This window comes from Vulpes lagopus, chromosome 9, assembly GCF_018345385.1.
Source record: "Vulpes lagopus strain Blue_001 chromosome 9, ASM1834538v1, whole genome shotgun sequence".
In the NCBI taxonomy this organism is placed as follows: Eukaryota; Metazoa; Chordata; class Mammalia; order Carnivora; family Canidae; genus Vulpes; species Vulpes lagopus.
The window spans coordinates 22,975,640-22,997,382 of NC_054832.1; the positions used below are offsets into that span (position 1 = coordinate 22,975,640).

At 40.4% G+C, this 21,743-nt stretch overlaps 2 protein-coding genes across 11 annotated transcripts in view; one reads left to right on the forward strand and one right to left on the reverse strand.

Annotated features, from left to right (window-relative positions):
• Positions 1 to 910: 910 nt before the first annotated feature.
• On the reverse strand, positions 911 to 14,724 carry LOC121498966 (proline-rich protein 2-like). Its single transcript, XM_041769407.1, has 3 exons — positions 14,170 to 14,724; positions 5,362 to 5,534; positions 911 to 3,691 (listed from the first exon to the last, which is right to left on the reverse strand). The coding sequence occupies exons 1-2, from the start codon at positions 14,722 to 14,724 to the stop codon at positions 5,418 to 5,420; spliced, it is 672 nt and encodes a 223-aa protein (XP_041625341.1). The 3' UTR covers positions 911 to 3,691; positions 5,362 to 5,417.
• TRPS1 (transcriptional repressor GATA binding 1) overlaps positions 12,967 to 21,743 on the forward strand; it is a 257,873-nt gene continuing 249,096 nt past the window's right edge. For 3 of the 10 annotated variants that reach the window (XM_041769392.1, XM_041769398.1, XM_041769400.1), the window contains exon 1: positions 12,967 to 13,556. Coding sequence is in view for 1 of the 10 variants with exons in the window: in XM_041769399.1 (XP_041625333.1) it covers positions 14,270 to 14,279 (10 nt within the window). In the remaining 9 variants the exon portion in view is untranslated. Of the gene's footprint in view, positions 13,557 to 14,170; positions 14,280 to 14,669; positions 14,812 to 15,089; positions 15,217 to 21,743 lie in introns of those variants that run through there. The other 7 variants (XM_041769394.1, XM_041769395.1, XM_041769399.1 and 4 more) reach the window with 7 other exon arrangements.

A 21,743-nucleotide genomic window follows, 5' to 3' on the forward strand; every position in this document is an offset into this window, starting at 1 on the left:
GATCGAATTCCCACGTAGGGCTCCCTGCATGGAGCCTGCTTCTCCCTCTGCCTGTGTCTCTGCCTCTCTCTCTCTCTCTGTGTGTGTGACTATCATGAATAAATAAATAAAATCTTATAAAAAAAAAAAAAGGATCACAAGTTCTATGACAGAAGCATCCTTGTTGGTCTTGAATTTTTTGCTCTTATCCCAGTGCCTCACTGATAGTAAGTGTTCAGTAAATATTTGTTTAATGAAAAACTTAAGCAGACCATCAATCAATCCATCAATCAATTGATTAGATTCAGCAGGTGGCAAGCTGAATACTAACTTGTTCGGAAGGCTGGAAAAAAAATCAACAGATGGTGATATGAATTGGATTGGGATACTTTATAAATAAAATTAAAATCCCCATTATCAAGCTGCCAAGTAAAGAACTTGAATGATAAAATTGAATATTCAAAGTAGGTGGACTGAGGTACATTCATGTTAATGATATTGCAATTTATCTCATTTGCAATGGAAATTGCTCTTATAATAATTCAATACAGCCAACTACTATTAATTAACTGGTTAACTTAACAAATAATTATTGAGCACCTATTACATGACAGGTACTGTTAAGAATGCAGGGAATATAGTGGCAAGCAAAACAGAAAAAAACCTGCTTTTATGCAACATATAACTTAGTTAGGGAGAGAGATAAATCAGATAAATAAGTAAACTTTTATCATATGCTGATAAGCATGGTGGATAAAAAATAGAGCCGGAAAGAAGGACGTAAAATGTCCACTAGGATTTAACATTTTAATGGTTAAGTGTCTAGCATGGGTCTCACTGAGGAGCTGATTTTTAAGTAAATATTTGAATGAAGTGAGGGAGAGAACTATGGGGATATTCACGGAAAAAAAGTATGCCAAAGGGAACAGAAGATGCACAGGCCTTGAAGAGGTGATGTATTTTCATATTAGAAGAATATCAAGCAGGCCAGTGGCTAGACTAGAGTAAACAAAGGTGAGGGTAATAGGAAATCAATTGAGAGGTAAAGTTGCGGGGAGGGTAAGATTCTTTCTGAGTTATAGTGAGGGCTTTGGATTTGATGCAGAATAATGTGAAAAAAACATATGAAGACTTTGAATAGAGGTGTGGTACATGATCTGGCTCAAGTTTTAACAAGATCACAGAATATATTTCACAATTTTTAGTCTACAAAATTAGTTGAGGGATGCCAATGTAAACCAGGTTCAAAATTATTGTAATTACAGAACTTCCACAAATATGCATTACAGTCATGTACTTAAGAGTATAGTAGTTATATGACTTTCTGATATTTTGGCCCAAACAGAAAAAATAAAGAAAAACCCATTAAAGACAATTAAATAATACTTAAAAGCACTTGCAATAATTATATTTCTTTACATTAGAAAAATTACTTCTAAAAGGAAAAAAATCACCTGATAAACACAGTCTTTCTATAATTGACTATTTTTTTGTGAGTGAAAAGATAATTATTAACCTAGTGATTGCATATCATCACTAAGTATAAAATATAATATGAAATATCTTAATTATTTTTTGGGGGGTAAATGCTGGGGCCAGATTGCTTGGCCTTAAATCCTAGCTCTGTCACCCACCAACCATGTAATCTTGGGCAAGTAAATTTTCTCTCCCTCTGTGCCTCAGTTTCTCATCTCTAAAGTGGGAATCATGATAATGTGTCCTTCAAAGAGTTGTTTTGAGAGTACATGAGACAATAAGCAGAAAGGATTTAATTCATATGTGCATGTCAAAAATTTTTTAATAATAATAATAATAATTATTATTATTATTATTTCAGTTGCTGATTTTCAGTCATTGCATTTAAGTGAGAACAGTGAGATGAATAGAATTTTAAGGAACCTTTTGGGTCTAACATTATATAATTTTATTTAGACTAGAATAAAACGATGTTATATTTTGCCTTGTCCCAAAGTATTATTTCTTATAAGTGATATTTCATGGATAAATTGGAAAATATGTATTAGGAGGTAAGAATAATCCAAATATTATACTATTTTTAAAAATATTCTATTTATTCATGAGAGACAGAGAGGCAGAGACATAGGCAGAGGGAGAAGCAGTCTCCTCAGAGGGAGCCCGATGCAGGACTTGATCCCAGAACCTCGGGATCACGCCCTGAGCCAAAAACAGAAGCTCAACCGCTGAGCCACCCAGGCATCACAAAATATTTTACTAATTTAACAGACTTTTTAGATTTGGTGTAATACCCAGGGTCTAGCTTTCTTATGCTTTGGTGTCTTATTCACTGTTACAGAATAACTTTGCTTTAATATATGTTGTGTTTCTAGGTAAACGTAAAATAGACATCACCAGAGCCGCGTTGCGTACAATGCAGTGAGTAATAATGAAGCGCGATGTCAGTATTTAGTTACTATTAAGATTGATAATAGAAAGGTCAGAAAGATCATTTGTGTCTGTCTCCCTGGTTCTCTACTTAGGCCAATAATCTTTAGATTTTAAAGTTAGCGAGCATGATATATGAAAACATTGTATGTCCACTTAGGCTAACACTAGATATAAACCTTTTGCACTGGGACAAGTTTTAATGTTGTCCTTCATCATTTTGTGACCACTGATGACTTTCTATGAAATTTTTATACCTACGTGTGGGTATTTGAATTCCCTGGTCATCTTCATATGGGGCCTTTCCAACACCAAAGGGTTATTGATATGTTGAGATAAATATTTTGCCTCCTCTCTTTCTTCTTTCAGTAAGTTTTAAGGGATTTATACAAAAACAGCCTTCTATAAAGACAATAGGAGTAATTTGTCAAAGGACACATGTAATTTAAGGTGATTAAAACTGCTAATTTATTTATTTATTTTTTTAGATTTTATTTATTTTAAAGAATGAGAGGGAGAGAATGAGGGGTAGGGAGAAGCAGAGGGAGAGAGGGAGAGCTAGAAGCTGACTCCCTGCTAAGCAGGAAGCCTGATGTGGGGCTCCCTCCTAGGACCCCACAGATCATGACCTGAGCCCAAGGCAATGCTGAACCAACCAAGCCACCCAGGCACCCTTAAAACTGCTAATTTAAACAGACAATACCCCAGAGCTTGAGAGAACACAAGGAATTCAAAACACATTGCTGTTGTTCACAGCAGTTACTGGATTTTTCCTTTTGAATATATTCACTGCATTTCCAAATCATTCCTGATATCTCTATGTCTTTGCCACTTGAGGGTGAATACGATGTTGAATATTGTTAAAAATTACACAGGGCCATTAAATTCCATAATAGTAGAGTCCTGTGATACTAGTTCGCACTGGTTTAAGCCATCAACAAAGAAAACCAGTGAATGTAGGGATTAGAGCTGACTTGGGCTGTGGTGTTATTCATGGACCCCAGCAATGCCGCAGAACCCAGGATCTGTCTCTCTTGGTCTAAACTCTGTTTCCTCTGCACTTGCTCAGATTTTCTGTGGTGGTGAGATGGCTGCAAGAGCTACAGCCTCACAGCTTCTCAAAACTGAGTGCTGTGGAATAAAAGATCCGGATTTTCTCTCCATTTGTCTCCTGAGGTTTCCTTGGCTTCAACTCTGTCAGGTTCCTGAATGTGATGCTCTGATAAGCAGGACCAGAGTCAGATGCTTGCTTTTCTTGCAGTGAGTCAGGGGCTTCTACTTCCTCCGGAGCGAAACCAGTGGACTATCTCTAGAGTAGAGAGAATGGATGTTAGTAGCTTAAAAAACTAGCAAGTCCATACCACAAGTGGACACACTCACAGACACACACACGTATGTCACAATTGCAAGTTTTAATGTCAAGTTAAAACCAGAGATTGGAGTCCTAGTTGTACCACCAGAGTAAAGGTATAGCATAATGAGACTTTAGGCCCTTGACCCACTTAATTTTATACCTGACTACATGTTTGCCTTCGGCTCTATTATTACACATGCTTCCTTTTGCTTACCTACAAAATGGGGATTATAGCGATACCTACTTCACAGACCATTTGTTCATATTAAATGAACTACTATCTGTGAAATACTTAGAGCAGAGCCTGGCACATAGCAAGCGCTGCATAGGTGTTAATCATCGTGATTACTTCCACGTGTATTTGGGCACTACAGTCCTTCACTCTCCAGGTCTCTGTTTCTAGACTTGTAAAATTAGAGGAGGGGACTGAATTGCAATAAAAAGCCAATGTTTTGTCATTCTATGCTTTCATAAGCATGTGAGTTATCTTCTATGACAGTCTGTACCAAGATATCTTTGAAACAGGAGGCCTCAGGTACTTTACAAAGAGGCTAAATTTTTCAATGATCTCAGTAGAAATTATACAGTTTTCCTCTAATGATATTCTGGACGAGAAAAGAAACCCACTGCCCAAAAAATATAGTTGAGGAATATGTACTTGTTAGAGTAGCTTGTGGTTGAGTCATAAAAAAATCTTAAAAAATCAGAAAAATCCTCAGCTCTGACCTCTACTCTATCAATGGAATATCTTGCTGGCTTTGTAATGAAACGATGAGTAAGATTTTAGTTTTTGTGTAATGACATTATAAGTCACAGTAAGCAGTTCATACCGCCTAGTAGGACAGATCATAGAGTTACAAACTATAACCAATGCTTGGACCATGATAACATATTCCATATTTTAATCTATGCAAGTTGTTCAGATGTACCGTACAGAATGGGTTGTTTCTAGATGGCTACTTTATGGTCATTTTCACTTTTATGGTCTGAAGGTAGTACTGCCTTTACTCACCAGTATGAGCTCAAGATGCAGTGGCATGTCTCTTTAAATAAAATAAAATTTAGTTGTAAGTACCTCAAAGTGGTCCTGAGATTTTACCTTTTAGAATCTAACATATAGCAACTGGAAACTCATGGCATAATTGAAACAGTATTTGCATTCTTCGTGTGCTTTTGTGTTTAGAAGAGATAATAGGAGGTATGTTTTGATTATGTTTCTTTGTTTAAAAGAGTTTATTATACATGTAAATATATGTGTATGCATTGTGCTATGATATTCTGCATGACTAGTTATATAATTGGAAATGAGTAGTTCAAGGATCTTGCCCAGGACTGCTTTAAAAAATACGTTAAAGAATATTGAGAAAAGATTAGGTGGTACTGCCTAGAAACTTAGTTTAAGACTGTGAATAACAGAAAAAAAGGGTAATTAATATTTTGCAAAACAGCAACCACAATGATCATGCAGCGGTTCTCTGTAATTATTTGCCTTGCCCCTTATCTACATCTTTGGGAAGGATGAATAAAATAGTTGGAAGTCTCAGATATTATTACTAATGCTTTCAATCTTGAACTTGTGAATTTCTTGGGGCTCGAGAAATTCCCCTTATTCCCAGGAGTCTTACCTTGTTTATCTTACTGACTTAATTAGCTTTGAACCATGAGTGTCCGTGCTTCTCTTTCAGACAGAGCTATCTCCAGAGTCTAGACTAGAGCAAATTGGAACAAGTGCCCAGGGCTCTGCTCTGCTGGGGAAACCCCACAGCTGGGGCTGCTGCAGTGGATCTGTGCATGTTGTCTAGGGAGGAAGGAGGAGGAGGTGGGAGTTAATACAGTAGAGTGTGATGATCAAAAACAATTAGCACAATTTACAGAGCACCCCAGCTTTTGCCTACCTCATGAAAGGGCAGTAACTCTAGTACCTTGTGCACTACAAACAACTTTAAATGACCTTCCATATCTGAACCACCTTATCATTGACATTAACACATGCCTTCATGAATTCGCCCAGCTAACATTTATCGAGGTCTTTGTATTTTCACATTTGTATTGGGTTATTTAATATTTGTCATAGTCAAAGGATTCTCCCTCTCATATCTTGGAAAATACAAGAATCACAAGGTGTGCTTACTAAAATTACATTCTCAGGCCTCACCTCCAGAGATGCACTTCAGTAGGTGAGGCCTATATACTTGTATTTTTAGAAGTACCCAAGATAATTTAAGAAACATTTAATTAGATCATAAATCCCATAGATGGAGAACATGCCAGCTCACTTGCCATTGGGCTACCTACACGTAACACAGTGTCTGGCACACAATATTTACTCAACATCTATTTGTTTAACTTTATTGAATTATATTATGAGGACTATGTTAGAAAATGTAGGTACAAAGATGATTTTATCACAAGTCCTTCTATATTGGTTGGAGTCTAGGCAGATAACACACGGCACACTCACAGAAGAATTTGAAGAGAGTTTAATGGAGAAGGATCATTGATAAAGTTGAGAGCAAGGGTCGGGAAGAGAGAAATGGTGAAACATCCAGGGTCTCCCAACAGCCAGAAGCAGCTGACTTTAGGCCTAAAATCACAAAGGGATAGGAAGCTTATTTCTGGAATCCTATAAGAGAATAGTCATGGTAGAGGGCCTGCTCGATAGGGAGGGAATCAGAGGAATAAGTATCCTGACTGTCTTTTTTTTTTCTTCCCATTCCCTGAGCTGATGGTGTCATTAGTCAAACTCCTCCAAAAACCAAATGGCAAGGGAGCCCAGGTGATGTAGTGTTTCTCCTCTCACGGCAGAAAGAAAATGGGCAGAGTAGCTTCCTTCCAGAAGCTGGCAGCCGACAGTCTTCTTCCTACTTGCTTGTCTAAACACCAGTCCTTTCAAGTTATCTAGATGCACCAAGGATAAGTCAGTTCTGTGAACACAAAGCTGGAATGTTAACTAAACCAAAATTTTCATTTTCGAGATGACCACACACTCCTAGACACATACCCCATGTATACACACATGCACACTCGCTTATACACACTCACGTTTCCACGGGATTCATAATATTATGAAACATGATCCCTGTGGGAACCTGGACATTTGGATCTATACCATCAATTAAATATCAGCTTCCTGTTTGGTAACTTAACTTCTGCAAAAATTAATAGGTATCAGTAGATGGATGTATGCTAAAATGATTCAAGAGTTTGATGTGAAATAATATAGAGAAAAACACCAGTAATGTTTGAAGAGATCATTTTCCTGTACCTCAGTTTTACAACTTTCCTAACTCATGCTCTGGCTTCCAAAACTACAAATAATCCCTTCCCATCTAAAATTTCTCAGCTTTTAGCCTCATTTTCTGTACCCTCACATTTTAATGCCTAGGATTTAGTTAAAGATCATTTAATTCACTATTTTTAGAGCAACATGGAATTATGAACCCAAACTTAATGATAATGAGGACAATATTTCAGAGGAGGACAAACGTCTTCTCTGATATGTTGCCAAAAATATGCTGCTGAGATGAAGACCACCCAGAAGCTTCAATTGGCACATGATGCATCAGCCCATATGTATTAAAGAAAAAAAAGAAGAGGAAGAAAGGAAGAAAAGGCCACATGGAACATTTGAAACTTGGGCTCAATAGTATGTTTCTAAGTAAAATGTAAAAAGGTTGTTCCGATGTCCAAACTCAACTGAACAGATGTTATTGAATACCTATGACTTGATGGTCTTCTGCCCTCAGGAGTCTTACAGTTTAGCAGGGGCAGGAGATAAAGTCAACAAATAGCATTATACAAGTCGCTCTGATGAATCCCCAGCTGGGGAAAGCAGCGAGTCCCACAGAAACTTAGTTCCTGTATTGCTGATTCTGATTTGGAGTTTGGGGAAGGCTTCACACAAAAGGCAGAATCTGAGTTTGAACTTAGAAAAAGAGAGGGTCTTTTGCATGGAGAGTCGGTATGGAAGGCCCTTCAAAGCCTTCCACGGAGAAGGTAGCAGTGAGTATAAAACATTCTGAAGTGTCAAAAAAGGTGTGGGAAATATCTCAGTCCATGGGTCAGGAGACTGGCCTGTGTGGAAGAGTAGAATGATGCATGAGACTAGAAAAGTGTTTGGGACTAGATTATGGGAGGACCTGAATGGCCTACAGCACTTTGGCGTTATTCTTTTGGCAGTTGGGAGTCATGGGATTTTTGTCCTGAGGAATAGACACTGCAAAAGGGAGATGATCTGACCTGCTAGCTCCGTAGAATCATGAATAGAGGGCAAGAGAATACAGAGGAGAAGCTCAATGGGATGTCTTGGAAGAGATAATAACTTTTTAATTTGTGAAGGGTCCATGTGGATGGAAAGAAAGGCAGTAGGAGTCACAAAAGCCTTCAGAAAATAAACAATGGGAGGACTCGGTAACTGATTGGATGTGGGGCCTGTGGGAGAGGGTATTACCAAAGATGTCAAATGTCTGAGGTTTCTGGTCTGGATGACTCATAACTTTAACAGAGATAGGGTTTGTCTATTTCCTTCCTCCTTCCATGTTGTCTCTCTTTATAGCCTCCTCTTCCTAAATTATGGTATTAGACTTGTATCTTTCAAATTCACAAGTTTGAATTTCTGGTGGAATATTTCAGTGTGAAAAATAGGCAACATTGGGTGTTGGGCTTGGTGATATACAACTGAGAGTAAATTGTAGTTTGGAGAGTGGTTGGGGTGAGAGAGTACAGCAGGAGAAGATAATAGAGCAGAGGGCAGAAATAGGAAGAACATTGGGAAAAGCTATGTTTCAAGGTCACATGGTGGATCTGGGTTAATTCAGATGTAAATGCTCTCCACTACTTAAGAGAATGGAGTGAGCCCCTCTAGTTCCCATAGTGGTTTATTTTGAATACACAGCACTGAGGGATCCTGACGAATTCTCCTTTCACTCCAATGGATAGAACATGTTTGGACATTCATAAAACCTACTGAAAAAGCAAGAATCATCATTATTATTCTGGGGCACCTTGGCAGGGATTTCGTGTGTGTGCGTGAGTGTGAGCATGTGCGTGTGTGTGTGAGCATGCCTGTGTGTGTCTACACCTCAGAAATTTGTTTCCTCTTTTAATTAAATAAAGCCTATGTTTGTTGGCTTTTAGGGTGGGCTGCAAGGCCCATCTGTTTAACTAGGCAGTTGCCTGATACTGCAGGGGGGAGGTTTGGCAAGTAGAAGTGTGAATTTGAATACCAGATACAGGCTATTTAAAGCTGAATTTATCTTTAATAAATTCACCCAGAGGTGTTCAGAAATAGGTAGTTTGGAAAATGATCATAATTTGTGCAGAAGAGTCTTTTCTTTCTCTTTCTTTCTTTCTTTCTTTCTTTCTTTCTTTCTTTCTTTCTTTTCTTTCTTTCTTTTCTTTCTTTCTCTCAGATTGGTGCATGAATGAGAGAAGAAATAGACTCAGGGAAGTTCATCTTTGCTATCCTCTGTTCTTTCAAGTCTTACCACGAAGGAGGGCAGACTACTTGAACTATTGCTTTTGATATGCTGGAAGGCAAAATGGTCTTCCATTCTATAAGATTTAGTACTAATTTGAGAGCAAATAATACATAAATATTTTCTTGATAGTATGTGTTAGGGCAGCAGGCATTTAGGACCAAGGGTTGTCAATCTCTGAGGTTTCTGAAAGGACTAGCAATTTATGACGTGTTAGGGTAAACAGTTGGATTACATTTCTGAGATACGTGTTCCATCAGGTAAAATCATTGTGATTACAGGCACTAGAACTGTAAGTAAGTTATGTGTTAAAAGGTTGAAAATGTAAAACAAGTATGCTTGTGCTTAACTACTAATCCCTCTTTGTATCTCTGCTGAATAAACTACAAGAAAAGGGAAAAAGGAGATGTTTAAATAATAAAACAGAAAAAGTGCATTATGTAATTTAAATAAAAAATAAGCATTAATACACGTCAAGGTGTGTTTCATCAGTGATCGAGCCATAAGGGAATATTCCAGAATTCAAAGAATTACGAAAGATTACAAAGAAGTTATTTTACTTGGAAGTTATTCCTTTTGTTTGCTTTTAGGAATTTCTCTTAATTTCTTCTTCATTTTCTGATGTACCCTGTGAAGGCACAGGTTGTTATTCTAACACCCAGACTCCATTGTTCAGAAATGCATTGCAAATAAAAGCAAAAGAATAGTTTTTAAGAGCTTTGCATACGCTTGACAGCAGAAGATAATAAATGTAAATAAATCTTTAATATTTCCCCTAATTCGGTTTGTGCCATGCAAATGTCAGGACTATAAAAACAAATCAACAAACATTTGAAGGAAAACAATATACATAACTTATTTTATATATTAAAAACAACTGTCAAACAATTATGATCTCATGTATTAGTTGGTTGTTTTGAAATATTCCTACTAGAATTAAAAAATGCTACGAGGGCCTTTGAGCTTAAACATATTGTGTCAATCAAGAGCATATGTAATATATCTAAAGCATGAGGTAAAAATTTTCTTCATAAATTATTTCATAAATAAATAAGTAATTTGCTTGAAAAAGTTTACAAAAATATTTGTGCTTTTATTAAGTTCTCTACAGATCTTTTGTGGTTCATGTAAAAGGATTGATACAGACAGCATTTTGATCTGCTGCACTCTAACTCGAAATACAAAAAGTAACATGAAGAGATTCTTCATTTCTCAGGCAAGCTTTAGCAAAATTGAATCCGTGAAACTTCATTCATTAAATTTTTAAGTGACCATGAATTTGTTGGCTTCAGTACCTGAAGGGTAACTTTATCCTTTCAATTAAAGGACATAATTCACCCTCAGACCTTTGGCTTTAACTTTTTATATAATATATAATTTTGGGTACACTTAATGGTCAAATTTTGTATTATTACAGGTGGAAAAACACCAGCCATCTCAAGGGTTTTGTGCTTGCAAAAGCATGTAATTTAATTTTTTTGAACCAATTTAATCAATGATTGTTTCATGTGAGTAAATTTACACTCTTAACGATTGCCTTAGATTTGAGGGTGACGGAGAGGAAGATTACTTCCCCCTTTAAAATGCCATTTAAATCTTGGGGAGCAGAAGGAGATTAGGGGATAATCCTTTTGATATATTGTACTATTTAACTTTGCTGCTCAGATGCTGTAGTCTCAGATTTTATCAGTTAGATACCAGTTCCAGCAGTTTTAGGTGGTATTAACCCTTTAAGTACAAACGGTTTTACTCTTGAGGTGCCTATTTCAAAATTTATTTGATCTAATAGTTTTAGTTAGTCATGGCTAAAGAATGTTTCACTCAGATCCTTTTTTTCTCCCTGAATAAAAATGCCTCTCACTGTGCTGTGCATATTTCCATAAAACTTGGTAAGCTAATTTATGGCTTAAAAAAGAAAATAAAGGTCTATATTTAATATATGAATACTTTTTACAGTGGAAATTGGTGGTGGACAGTATTAAATGACTCTAGTGTGGAAATATGCAGGTGGTCATTAGTAGCTGACTATGAGATTTACTCAGGATTTTGATATTAATTTTCCCTGCAAGCAGGACTATCTACATAAATATAACTCTGTTCCCAAATTAATTTAAATTGATGATAACATATGAATTAACTCCATACATCTAAGGTTTATTGTCTTCTCTCTCCTTTAGGGAATATATAGTCTGCCTTATTGTGAAATTGCATTTTGACCACTCTTACTTGACCAACTTTTCTATCGCAAAAGAATTACTGCCTTTTTTTTTTTTTTTAAAACTCGTGGAGTGTGTATGGGACACGCTACCAAAATTCTTCCGGAATAAAAGTGCTACAAAAAGGAATCACTTATCTGCCTGACTAGGTATATTAAGAGAAATGGAGACCTTACAGAAAAGGGAGTAAGTTTCTAAAAGCACATGCTTATGTTTTAATTTTCTTTTTTTTTTTTTAAGAAATGAGTGGCTTTTTCACTTCTGGCGTTTCAAGAATACATTCATCTTTTAAAAGATGCAAGAATCATTTAGTGGAAAATATTTTGGAGGAAATTACTTCATCTTCATTTCACAGATTCGTGATTGTCACCTCTAAAATTCCAATTTCAATCATTCTGTAGTTTGGAGAGGGAAGGATGCTTCTCCTTTTAGCACAAAATTACTTTAAACTGACTTTCACTAGAGGAAAAACATGCCACTTAAAGTCACCCAACTGAAGAAAATGAAGTCCGAACGCCCAAGAAGTGTTTACTTAGTTTTTAACACCTACTATACTTTGAATCCTGTCATGGGTCTCTTTTATGCATTGTTGATCTTTAAAAGTCAAAAAAAGAAGAAGAAGAAGAAGAAAAAAAAAAAACTCGCTCAATCCAGTAACTTCATGTGGAGGGAACTTCACTCAACAATGAGAGTATTGGGAGATGTGAAGTAGTAAAAGGAATGTCATGCTTTCCTGCAGTTTCTTATCTGCTACTAACGCCCACCCCCCCTCCCCAAGATCAGCAGGTAGGAATCTTGCAGCATTTGAATGATGTCCCCGCTTTATCTGTTTTGCAGCACCCCTTTAAGCACCCATTGAGCCTGCGAGCCGCTTCCTAGCTCAGAAAACCATAGCAACCCCGGTCCGCACTTCTCCAACTCAGGATAGAGTTCAAGTCGCTCTCCCCAAGCCCTCTTGCCAGCCGATGCCCGGAGGCGCGGGCCCCGGGCTAGGTGTCCTGGCTCCGGCCCGCCCCGGGCGCGGGCGCGGGCGCGGGCGCGGGCGGGGGAGGGGCCGCACACGCACACGCACACGCACACACGGTGCCGCGCCGCTTAATCGGGAGGGAGAAGGGAAAGTAACCTCCGCGGAGGTAAAAGCACTTTTAGAGTTCTTGGGGCTGCTGGTGGTAGCATCTCCGGGCGCTCGGGGACCGTCGGCTTGGCCGCCACGCAGCGGCCCCCCTGCCCCCCCCCCCCCCGGTAGGTCCCCGTCTCGGTCACGGCGTCCCTAAAGCTTTCGGTTTTTGCCTCGGTGTGCAGCCCGCACGTTCACACACGGGGGGGGAGGAGGGGGGAGAGGCGGGGCGGGAAGGTAGCCGGGTCCCGGCCCCGCGCAGCTCTCATTTGCGGCGCTCGGACTCGGGCGAAGTTCTCGCGCAGCCGGCTCGCCGCGGCCGGTGCTCGGGGCCGGTCCCGGCGGGCGGCGGCGGCGGCGGCGGCGGCGGTGCCCGGGGCCGGGCGGGGCGGGCGGGGCGGCGGCGGCGGCGGCGGCGGGGCGGGCGGCGGGCGGCGGGGCGGGCGGCGGCGGCGGCGCGGGGACGCGCGCTGTCTCTTTAAGGGAGCTCGGTCTGGGGTGGCGCTTTCCTCCGCGAAGGCTCCTTTGATATTAATAGTGTTGGTGTCTTGAAACTGACGTAATGCGCGGAGACTGAGGTCCTGACAAGCGATAACATTTCTGATAAAGACCCGATCTCACTGCAATCTCAAGCGTCCTCTTTTTGGTGCTGCTCGTTCCTCCAGACCCCGCGTCCTCTCGATCGCTCTCTCGCCTTCCTATTTTTTTTTTTTTAAACAAAAAACAACACCCCCCTCCCCTCTCCCACCCGGCACCGGGCACATCCTTGCTCTATTTCCTTTCTCTTTCTCTCTCTCTCTCCCTCTCTCTTTCTCTCTCTCTCCTTTTTTTTTCTACAAAGGGGGGGAGGGCAGGGAAAGGGGGGGAGGCAGGAAAGACCTTTTTCTCCCCCCCCTCCCCCCCAATAATCCAAGATCAACTCTGCAAACAACAGAAGACGGTTCATGGCTCTGGCCGCCGCGCCACCATCTTTCGGGCTGCCGAGGGTGTTCTTGACGATTAATCAACAGGTAAGGAGGGGCCCGGGCGGCGGCGGGGCCGGGGGCCGCGGGCCGCGGGGGGCGCGGGGGGCGCGGGGGGCGCGGGCGCCCCTCGGCCGGGCCCGGGGCGCCGCGACGCGAGTGCTGCGCCCGCGCGTGTGTGCGCAAAATGTGGGCGATCGCGAGCGGGGAGCCCTGGGAATTAAAAGTGACTTTCTTTGAAAAAAAAAAAAAAAAAAAAAAAGCAAGCATGCAAGCAAGCAAAGCAAGCAGAGGGAGAGTGTGCAGAAAGCCAAGCGCAGGCTTCTCGGGTTTCACATGCATTTTCTTTCTTCCTTTTTGCGCGTGTGATTTCTTTCTTTCTTTCTTCTCTTCTGCTCTCTTGCCCCCCCTCCCCCCTCCCCCCTCCCTCCCTCCCTTCCTCTGCTCCTTTCGGTGGGTCTGAGGCCACTGGAGCCTTAGAAACGAGCGACTTCAAACTGCAGTAGCCCCTGGAGTCAGGAGGGTCAAGTTCAGCCGCCAGGGAGGAGGAAAAACAAATCCCCATTTGCCAAAAAAAGAAGTTTCAGGCCGGTGCCCCCTCCCCCTCGCAGCCCCACTCCCCCTCGCTGTCTCTCTCTGGCTGATTTTGATTCTCTCCTACCGGGCGCAGCGGAGGAGCCGGAGGTGGTTGCACCCGAGGGGCCGCCGCCGCCGCCGGTGTCCTGGGGCTCCTGACAGCGGGGAGCAGCCTGGGCACCAGCATGCAGAGTAGTAAGTCGGGCCCACCCGGGAGGGCCGGGAGGGCCCCGCGGGGGCCTTCGTGCGGTCCGCGAAGTGGGGAGAGCAGCCCGGGACTGGCCTGGGCTTTGAAGAGTTCGCGGAGCCGGGCTGCAAACTTTTTGCCTTGAAGGCCCAGCCGGGCCGGCGGCGGCGGGTGCCGCATCCCCCGGTGCCCCCGCCCGTGCGCGGCGCGGGGCGGCCGGCGGGGTCCGTGCCGGGTCCGTGCCCGGTCCGTGCCATGTGGCGGGGCCTCGCGGCCCGGGCGCGTCCGCGGGGCTGGGCGGGGGCACACGTCGTGCGCCGCGCGGGGATGCGCCCCGGGTCGCGGGGCGGCGGACGCTGGACGGTGATTAAGTGCCTGACAGCGGTGGGACCTGCAGGCGGACGGGCGCGTCGCCTTCTGTCTGGTTCCTGTTTGGGCTCCAGACAAACGCATCCCTGAAAGGCCAAGGCAAACAGCGCTGTCCCTTCAAATAACTCCAGGATTATAGGACCCCATGAATAATTGGAGGGTGAGGCGGAGGTGGGAGCTGTTTGAAGTGCAAAAGCTGTTTTTTTGTGGCTGGGGAAGCTTTTCTTTTCTTTCTTTCTTTCTTTCTTTTTTTTTTTTTTTGTTACTACCTGTGTGAGATGGTGGTGCTCCCCCCCCCCCCCCAGGGGGAAGTCAAGTAACCCGTTTTATGGCCCCAAGACTCTCTAAAGCAATTTAAGTTAGAAGGCGAGAAGGACTGGTGGGCTCCAGAGGGAAATCTTGGACTGATTACGTTTTAGGGCTCGCTTTGCTTCCTCCTGTCTCTTTAGGCCTCAAAACTGATCCTATTGAAAGTTTTTGAGCGAGAGCGGTGGGTCTTCATGATGAATCCCAATTATGATAGACTGTTCATCCTTTTCCTATTTTCGAAAATCACGGCTAGAGTTTTTAAGTGAGGTAAGTGAAGAGAGGAGCTCAGCAGAGAAGTGAAATCGCAGACAAGTTGGGCCGATTCATTGAACTTTTATAGATCCATTGAACTTTTGCAAACGCACCAGGTGAACAGGGGAGGGTCTGGGAGGAAAAACAAGCACCAAAAGGAAACTGGAGATAGGGCCGGGGAGAGAATTAGAGAGACATGATAACTCTAGGCCTGGTGGTTGGCTGAAATTTGATTGTTCAAAGCAAAAATTATATAGGGAGCTCTAACCACTCTTCAGAATCCTCCTGCTCTTAAGTTAAAAACCTATGGATCTTGCTGGCATCATGTTACTTTCCTGCTGGTTTTAGGAAAAGTTGATCATTTAGAAAAGGCTGCCAGAGTTAAAAATGCAAGGGGCAGCAAAGGAAAGTAATGCGGCGGCCAGTTCTTGACGTGGACAAAATGAGAATGAAAGTTTCTGAGCTCACTGTTGTCAAGTTTCTTACAAGTTGCTCATTTGCTTAGAACGCTTTCTCAGATATTCCACCGGTTAATGTAAAAAAAAAAAAAAAAAGCAAACTAGCTCTGAAATGGTGTGGGCTTTTTTTTTTTTTTTTCCTTTCCCCAAGTATGCCAGGGTTGTGAATAAATACAGGGTTTGTATGGGAAGATGAAGCGTTTCCTGTAAGTTGTGATGCTGACAGGACAGTCTGGAAATGATACCAACGTTTTGAGGATTTTTTTTTTTTTTACCTTTAAGTGAAAGTTTATTAATGACATGCTTAATCTTAACAAGTCAAACATATTGTTCTTAGAGCTTATCTCTCCTCAGATTTCATAACTTCCTTTTAAAGTTGTTGCCATACCCCTGGATGGAAACATCCCTAGATTCAGTTAAATAGACAGGGCCACGGGCGTGCTAAGGTTTGACGATTATTTTTGAATATTAACAGTGTGAAAATAAAAGTCCTGATGGGGAGGTAGAGCTCTAATGCTGCGTTGTGACTTGATTTCTCTAAATGTGAGGCATTCCGAAGCCTCACTAATACTCTGTTGACCAAGTATTGCTTACCACGGTGAGTTGATGTTTACGGCTTCCTGATGTATCTATTATCTGGTAGAATTCTTTCCTACACGTAATCATCAACTCTGACGCTCTCCAAATAAATGGTGGAACATAGTAAGTTCCTTATAAAAAGTTTGTCAGTCCTTTGACTTCTGGACGCTGTAAGGGTGTCTTTTGCTGTTCAGATGTTGTCCTTTGTCTCTGAAAGGTAACAGTAAAAGTAAGGAGAAAGGTGTCATAGTAGTAGTGAGGTCTGAGGTTGATTTTTAGAGCTCACGGTCCGATGATTACTGTTTTAAACAATTTAATACAATTTTTGCTTGAAAATAGGTTAGAATCTATGATAGCATGTTCACCAGAAGTGTTGTACGTGCCTCTTGCATATTTTCACTATTATTTTTACTTTTCTTTTAAGTCACATACTACTCCTGAGTTTACTCCGATTGTCAGAGTAGGACCCTGTGTGATACACATAAGGGAATCTTCATTCATGAAGAAACCCTTCAAAACAGGGAAATGAAGGCATCTGTGGGAAATCTGCTTTTAAGTTTTTAGTATTTCAGTGATGTTTCTATTACTGTTATTATTTGATGCGTGCGTGTGTGTGCGTGTGTGTGTGTGTGTGTGTGTGTGGAGACACAGAGAGAGAGAGAGAGAGAAATATCACAATTTGTAGTTAATGATCTGCATGTTCCTATTAAGATATGCCAAAGGGTGTTAAGTTTTAATAAACTCTTTTCTTACCTTCTTTGTGGAGGTAAATAAGCGTTAACCAAAATTTTTAAGAAGACTTGTTGGAAATTGTTTTTGAGCTAGAACTTTATTTGGACTTTGAAGTAAGCACAGATATTGATAACCGGCCTTTAAGTGTTTTTTTTTAGAATGTATGTAATATAGACATTATTATTTTTTTTTTTTAAATTCACTGCCCCTTTTGGTGGCAGACAATAATGTAATAGCACTATGCTATTGTGCCTAAAACAAAATAGACTTTAAGAAAGTTACGGGCAGGTGTTTATAATTGATTTAAAGGGAAAATTATTATTTTTGAAATAAGTAATGCACTTAAAATAAAATGACTGGTGCACATTAAAACATATTCTTATTAAGATAGTCTCTGGTGTGTAAAATGAAGCCATTCATTCAACAGACTGACAACTTTCCACTTGGTATTTGCCTTTGCTTAATTTAGTTTCCGCAGGACAGCTAGTGTGGTAGTCTGCATCTGTTTTTGGCAGGCACAGAAAACTATAAACTGAGACAGTTCTGTCCCAAATATCGCAGCTCACAAGTTACAATCAATTTGATAAAAACAGGCAAGTTTTATGGACTTGCTTTCTGTTCATCCTTGGTCAAGCTTTCAGGTAACAGGTTTCTTTCTCTCCCCATTTTGCTGGCTATAACTACTAGTACCATTGATAACTAATCCAGAGTCCTGTCTACTCATCTATCTACCTTATTTATTATTTATTGAAATTTTTGGGGAAAATGACAGGGTATGTAGACTTGGCTTTGCTTTAATTATCTATGTGATAACTACAGTTTTTGATATCCTCATACAGCAGGTAATGAATTCTTTGTTACTCTAGTAGTTTTATAATTTCTGGAATTGCGGGGTCTCTCTTAGATAAAATAAGAAGAAACTTAGAGCCTTTGCCAGGTAGAAAGCTCATCTAATTCTCCGAAGTTCCTTGTGATTGTCAGGTACAGACTAGCGTACTTTGCAGTTATTTTCGCCGAAAAAAAAAATTAAGCAGTTTTTAAATAATCATCCCAATTATTTATCTTCCTCAAGCTCTGACCAGTGGATGAAAGTAAATACGTGAAAATGCCAAGTGTTGTTTTATACTACTGTTCAGTAGCCAACAGAGCTTCAGAGGGAATAAGCACTTTTAAAAATTTACCCTCAAGTGTGAGTGGGTCTTATGGTTGTTTATTTGTATAGGATATTTGATTAGTTATCCATGTATGACCTTTATAAAGACTGCCCTTGATGTTGCTCTTATGGTCACCTTTAGGGTTAGCCTATCACTTTGTGGTTTTCAGATCCCTGGGAACTGAATTCGTTGGTCTTGCGTTTGGATCTCTGATGGGTATAGTAATGCAGAACTGGATTCACTTTAGAAATAGATCTTTGGGCTTAACTGAATTTGGGGACAGATCTATGGATGGAAGTTATTGAATTGTTGTTGGTCTGAGAAGCAGCCTGACTGGTCGCTGAATCTATAGTAGGTATTATAGGAGCAACGTCTAACTTTTTGTCATCGCCCTCCCCCCCCCCGCTTATTTTTCTTCTAAGAGTACAAATCCAAGTAGCAAAAACAAAGATGAAATTATCTCTGCACTTCGAATTTGAAGCATCATTGGGAATCATTTTCTGATTCAGAGCTCTAGTTGAAATACAAATAACATCAAAATGCCTCCCCCCTCAAAAGACATTAGGGCTATGCTTTTTGTTCCTCAGCATGTTTCCTTAAACATAAGAAAGAAAACTTTTAATTTTTAAAATGTTTCTAGCTCTTTAAAAACCTGCAGTAAATACTTTACAAGTGGCTAGACACCTTCCCTGGTGGTTTAGTTTATACAAGCAGGAAACTTTCTCTCCTACTCTTTCTCTCTTTCTTGTTTTCTTTAAACCAGCTGACGTAATGCCAAACTTTGCTTTAAAAGAACAGACAGAAGTAATTGGTAGCTTTTAACTTTTAATAATGTTCTGGATTGGTTTTAGTGGCCAAAATGCCATTTTTTTTTTTTTTTTAAAGTTCAAGTAAGAACGGGCTTGTGGCCTGAGGAAGAAAGGCTCTGTTGATGCAGTTATTTTTATTCTTGTTTTTCAATCTGTTATTAAAAATCTTTCCTGCTGAGCACTGCTGGATTTCTCCAATTGCTCTCTGTGATGGCTGGTGCATTTCAGGTTACCGTAACTTAAACGGTTTTTGGGTTTTGGGGAGAGTGGGTATTTGTGTTGCGTGATTTCTTTCTTATTTGGAAAAAAAAAAAAAAAACATTGTTTTTGTTTCAATCGAGATGAATTAATTTAGATTATCCATGGCGACAGGTCAACGAATGTGTTTCTATAAAGAATGTTACACCTGTTAGCAAGAGCCTGAAATGTGGAAGTTTAATTGTGACGTTAATCATTTTTATGTGCAGAGGAAGGAAAATAGATGAAACTTTACAAAAACATATTTTTAGATTGAAAGCGTTAATCTTAAAGGTCAGTTTGTTTCTGCTGGTGGTTCTTTTATTCTCCCAATTTTAGATGATAATTTTTTAACCCTACTTATCACACACAGTGTTTTTAGTTTCTTTTTTTTCTTTCCTTCTCTTCTTCTTCTTTTTTAAAATAGTCATTTTCTCTCTTCCTGATCTTACACAGGCAAACAGAACTTTCTCCGGTTAAGAGACATCTTGGTGATGTTGATTGACATCAGGGCAACTTCAGAAGCTGGCAAGTAGGAAAATCTTTTCAGAGGGCAAAAAGATTTGTGCCAGTTTTTCCTTCCTTGGGGAAAGACACCCCACCCAGAAACGGGGCCCTCCGCCCCATTTGGTGGGCAAGAACCGAGTATCGACATTACTGGTGTGAATTGTTCATAAGGTTTAAATCTAATGGTTACTTGTCTTGGACTTGGCTTTTAACCCCAAATTTGTTTTGAGAGCTTTTGCTTTTCTTTTCATCACACAGAGCGTCTTTTAAAAATAATACACAACTGAAATTAGGTATCACGGAGATACCTTAAAATGTCTTTTAGGGCTCTTAAAATTATGGAAAGCATTCCGCAGATTCAGGGAAGTTGACGTGTTCTCTGCATAGAAATCTGACAGTTTGACTTAACCTTATGTCTTTCTCAGTTTCTCTTGTGAGAGCTAAGACTTTAGTTCAAATCAGGGGCATACCTTCTTTGCTACCTACTCCCTGACTTACGGATTTGTCTGGAAAAACTTTAGGAACTGACGGCTATAGGCGTTCGCATCAAGCAAGGTTGAGAGTGTCTCAGAGTAGGTCTTACTTTGTTTTAGTTTTCACAGAGTTTTCAAACATAAATTCAGAGTTACGGGTTTCTCAGCCATTACATTTTCCTTTAATGAATGTCGGTTTATGACTTCAAAACCGAGGGAACAGTAATAAAGTTTGGCAAGAAGGAAAAAAGGCAGAGGATGGTGTTCCTTAATATCAGCAGCGTGTGTGCTGCTCAGTGGTGGGGAGGGGTTGGGAGGCTTTGTGGGAGATGATACAAAAAAAAAAAAAATCCATCAATTGCGCATATGATTCCCCTCCCCTTAAGGTTTACTTAAACAATATGTTTCAGTTTTGCCTCAAACCATTCCGCACCACTTCTGCTCCCAAGAATCCACCAGTATCTTGGTTCCTGAGCGGTTAAGGATGACACTTTCTGTTGTATAATGAACTGCAGTGTTGTTTGAACAAAGGTAACATACTTCGATTTGTATAATTTTTTGCTAGTTACTAATAGGATACCTCTAATATGAGACGAAAGCTAGCAGTGTAAATGCCTGCAAGTGCTGGAAATATCCAAGATTAGCTGTACTGTGTTTAAGTTATTGCTGGTATGTGTGCAGGCTGTCTATGGTGGTGAGTGTGTTTTATGGATGTAATGTGCGGGGACTGATAATAGGCAGATACACCTGGATGGTGTATCCTAATATGTGAAACCATTAACTCTGCCCTTTAAACATGAATCTTTTAAGGAGTTACATGACCTGCTTTATGAAGGCTAGAGGTTTGAAATGGGTATGGGGTTTAAACATAATGAAGCCATCATTATCATAATACTTATATCTACTCTGAATTTACAAAGGAATTTTTTAAATGACCAAAAACTATAGATCAAAATGCCACCCTTCGGTGTATTTTAAGAAATGCTTCTGAAGAAGAACTTTTAAAAGTCCCATTTGTTTCTGTTAAGTGACAGTGCTGTTTCTGAATATATCTTTTTATGGGATAGGACTTTATAGCTTATACTTCTATCCCAAAACGTTATGTAGAAATAATATGGAACATGTAAAGACTCCGTACTGTGACCCAGTGCGTTTTTCCCTAGGGTGATGGATTCTCTGCGTCACCCAAATGTGATGCTATTTGCCAGGCTTGTAATACTGGTTTTGAGGGTTGCTGTATGTCCTGTTTCATGAAGCAACACAATACAACAACTTTGGTATCTAGGTAATTGACACAGTCAAAATAGGCTCTGGAAAATGTTCCAAATACTTCTAACTAAGTCAGAAGTTAACTTATACGTTCAATTTGTTTAACATTTGAATAAACAATGACTCATTGTCGGCTATTTAAGCATTCTATGGTAGATAGTGTTAGAAGGAACTATACAAGTGTCCATAGTTTATTTTCTGTTTTTTTCTCCCTTTATTTGAACGGAGCATGGTTCCTATTTGCATTTGTAATTGCTCTGTTAATCACTTTGTATTCTTGATAGTAGTATAGTATTGTGAAGAATAATGAACATATTCGTAGTA

Excerpts from the sequence above, each read along its gene's own strand:
- LOC121498966 (XM_041769407.1), bottom strand. The coding sequence starts at position 14,724 with ATGCGTTTGTCTGGAGCCCAAACAGGAACCAGACAGAAGGCGACGCGC. Across the intron at positions 5,535-14,169 it reads CGGCTCCTCCGCTGCGCCCG|ACAACATGCACAGATCCACT; the intron begins GTAGGAGAGAAT and ends CTTCCTCCCTAG.